General features: G+C 41.1%; 1 protein-coding gene across 1 annotated transcript; it reads right to left on the reverse strand.

Moving 5' to 3' along the window:
* Window positions 1-1,167: 1,167 nt before the first annotated feature.
* LOC149006320 (SHOOT GRAVITROPISM-like protein) lies at window positions 1,168-2,177 on the reverse strand. Its single transcript, XM_089166317.1, has one exon. The coding sequence runs from the start codon at window positions 2,144-2,146 to the stop codon at window positions 1,646-1,648; it is 501 nt and encodes a 166-aa protein (XP_089022443.1). The 5' UTR covers window positions 2,147-2,177; the 3' UTR covers window positions 1,168-1,645.
* Window positions 2,178-3,012: the final 835 nt, after the last annotated feature.

The following is a 3,012-nucleotide window of genomic DNA, read 5'->3' on the forward strand; positions in this document are numbered from 1 at the left end:
TAAAACAAAGAACCTTTTTGTTCTCTTTTCTCAATGATTGTCTTTAGGATATACTTTTCTAGGAGATCCTAAACTGGTAATGATCACAATGTTACTGGAGGTTGGTCCAAGAAAAACCATTATGGAAATTATAGGTAAAGAAGAATGTTCAGGAAGTTAAGATGGGAGCAGGACTGAGATCCCTTAGTGGATTCATCACCTTAGGTGGAAGATTGTGTGTGCATTATTGACTCATCATCCATGATAAATTATAGAATTTCTGAGTAAAGAATAGGAGTTTGCTGAATAGTCATCAAGACCCAATCTTCCATATCTTGAAATTTACCATACCTCTTAGTGCTGTGACCTATGCCGTTTGGTGATCTTGTTCTGTTAAACCCAAAACATGGCTTGTGGGTGTTTGGTCCCTGAGAATCTAACATGTGAAGGTTAATAATCTGAAAACAGTTGGGTACAGCTACCAGTTGATATTAACAAAACATTTTTCATTTTTCTTTTTGGGGACCGGGGGTAGGGTATTTAGGGATAGCCTATTCTACCTTCATCAATGTCCATATCTTGGGCTACCTCTGTATCAGGGTGATTTGTTTTAGTCCTCAGCCTTGAGTTTCAGCTGTGTAATGGAGTTCAAGACATTAATTACTTTAGTTATTTGCCGACATAATATTATTATCTACATTGAGCATTTTGTGGGTTCCAAAGCAGATAGAAGCATCCAGTGAAATCTGTTTCTCCTTCTATCTAAGATTAGTAAAATCTGCAATTGAGAAAGTATACGAAGAGTAGAGAAAACTGGCACAGTTGAAATGGTGAGCCTAGTTCCTGACTGGACTCTAAATTCCTCGTAAGGACAAATGAGTGGCTGGATTGTCCATCTTCTGTTCTCAAAATGAGGACTAAACATATTTTGCCACTAGTTTACATCAGAAAGCAATTGAAGTCCTAAGCAGTGCCTCAATAAAACAGAGAGATGCATGGTTAAGTCAACTCTATTGCTTGGCATGTATCATTTACATTGCAATGTAATTGTAGATTGCTGTAAGTTTTGATCCGATTATAGTCACCCGACTCACCCCATAGTATCTTTTACATGGTTTGCTTAACTCTTGCTTGTCTATTATTTTGTTCCTTTTGTATTTTTTGGGGGTGGGGGTTGGGGTGGGAGAGATCTCGGATGGCACTGTTCAGAAAGAAAAATACTTGAAGGTGAACCTCTTATTATTCAGTTTTCAGACCCAGATGATGTTACATCAGAAATTCAAGAATCAATGCATGTATCAGACAAGTGTTCTGGAAGGCTTCCTAATCAAAAGTTCGCAAATTCATTGTGTAGTTGTTCGAGTTTGTTTCCTTGATCTGAGGTGAGGAAAGAAAGAAGGAAAGAAAGAAAAGAATATCAGACTGTGTTGGAAGTTCTCTCTCATTTTATTGTGTCTCTCTCTCTCGTTCTCATTTCTTTCTCTATGTGATTCAGAATTTAATGCTTATTTTGGAGGCCCTGATTTGTCATCCATCCGAGTGGTCTCCCAGATTAGCTATTTGATGATGGTGAAAGAAATCTGTACACAGATGTGTACTTAGAAGACTTAAGACTTACTACTTGTGGCCACCTTTTGAACCAAGCCTCTGGTCCGAGTCTTCACTGCTAAGGTCGGAAACGCTGGCGGCAAACATGACAAGTGATTTCCATGCACGTAGAATCTAAGTGGCGGGTTGCCTTCTCCTTCATTCTCTCAGCCTTCTCCACTGCTTCCTGTGTTCTCTCCCAAACCTGTCTTGCTCTTGCAAAGTCCGATTGTGCTAATTCCATCTCCCTCCTTGTTAGCTCCCTCACTCGATCTGCATAAGCCTTCTCAATGGCAGCTAATCGAATGTGCTCTGCAGCTTGCCACTTCAAAGATTCAACACGACTATAGTTGGTGTTTCTGTTGAGCTCATGCTGATCACTGAGGTGTCTTGCCATTATGCAATCAGATGGCCGGTGAAACGGTTGAAGGCTTATCGACAACTGAAGGTCGAGCGGTCCATCACAAGACCCAGATGCTGTTGAATGGGTTCTCACTGAAGAACCTGACATCCGGGTAGATAGATGTGTTGAAGTGGGTGAAGGAAGTAGTTGTAGTTCTTTCTGATCATCTTCTTCCATTGGAGAGTAGAGGAATGAGAAGGTGGGAAGAAAGGTGGGTGTGGGAGATCCTTGGTTGGCAAAACTAGTGCCTGTATATACAAGTCCTACGTTGGTTGAATTACCAAAATGCCCATGCATCCAATGTTAGAGAGCATTAATGCTCCTTGGTTGCAAGTGGAAGGGGGAGGGTAGGTTGGTCAAGGCAGAAGAAGAGCCTTCAGTGTTCAGTGTTCAGAAGAGTAATTATAAAAATATGAAAAGGGGGTGGAGTTCCGTTATGGGCCAAAAGTCCAAAGGTATTACGGGGCCTAGAAGAAAACGGATCGCGTTATTTGACAATGAGTGGCTTTTTGGGTTCTTGCGAGTTGCGTGAGCTCAAAAAGAAAATGAATTTTTTATTTTTCAAGGCCCTTTTTGCCTTTTTGCCTTTTCGCCTTTTCTTTAGGATGATCAAGATGAGGGAGGGAAGTGGGTCTGTGCGTGTGTAATTATTACATTCGCACGTGCGTTGGCCATATTGGGCTTGTGGATACGCTTTATGGTAGGCCTTGATGTCGGCCTCAGTTTACATTAGGGTTCTTAAAATTTCTCTTCTCGGTGGTAGAGTTACACAGGTATAATCCCCTCTCCTTTCTTCTTCACTTCTTTTCTTTCTTACTTCAATCAACAACTAGCGTTTTATTAAGGTTGTGCTTTCTGCACATTTATCCACTACACGTTAGGGATTAGGGTCTACCTCTGAGTGCCGACAAAATGATTCCGAATCTGTGTTTCTAAGAATCGGGGTTGATTTGAATCAATCAGTAAGTTTTGAAATTCGAGGGCAGGGGTTCCTTTCAGTCTATGTGGAGTTTTGAAATTCCAGGGTAGGGGTTCCTTTCAGT

This window comes from Hakea prostrata, chromosome 8 (assembly GCF_041222555.1).
Source record: "Hakea prostrata isolate BN-2017 chromosome 8, UWA_Hpros_2, whole genome shotgun sequence".
Taxonomy (NCBI): domain Eukaryota; kingdom Viridiplantae; phylum Streptophyta; class Magnoliopsida; order Proteales; family Proteaceae; genus Hakea; species Hakea prostrata.

Excerpts from the sequence above, each read along its gene's own strand:
- LOC149006320 (XM_089166317.1), bottom strand. The coding sequence starts at position 2,146 with ATGGAAGAAGATGATCAGAAAGAACTACAACTACTTCCTTCACCCACT.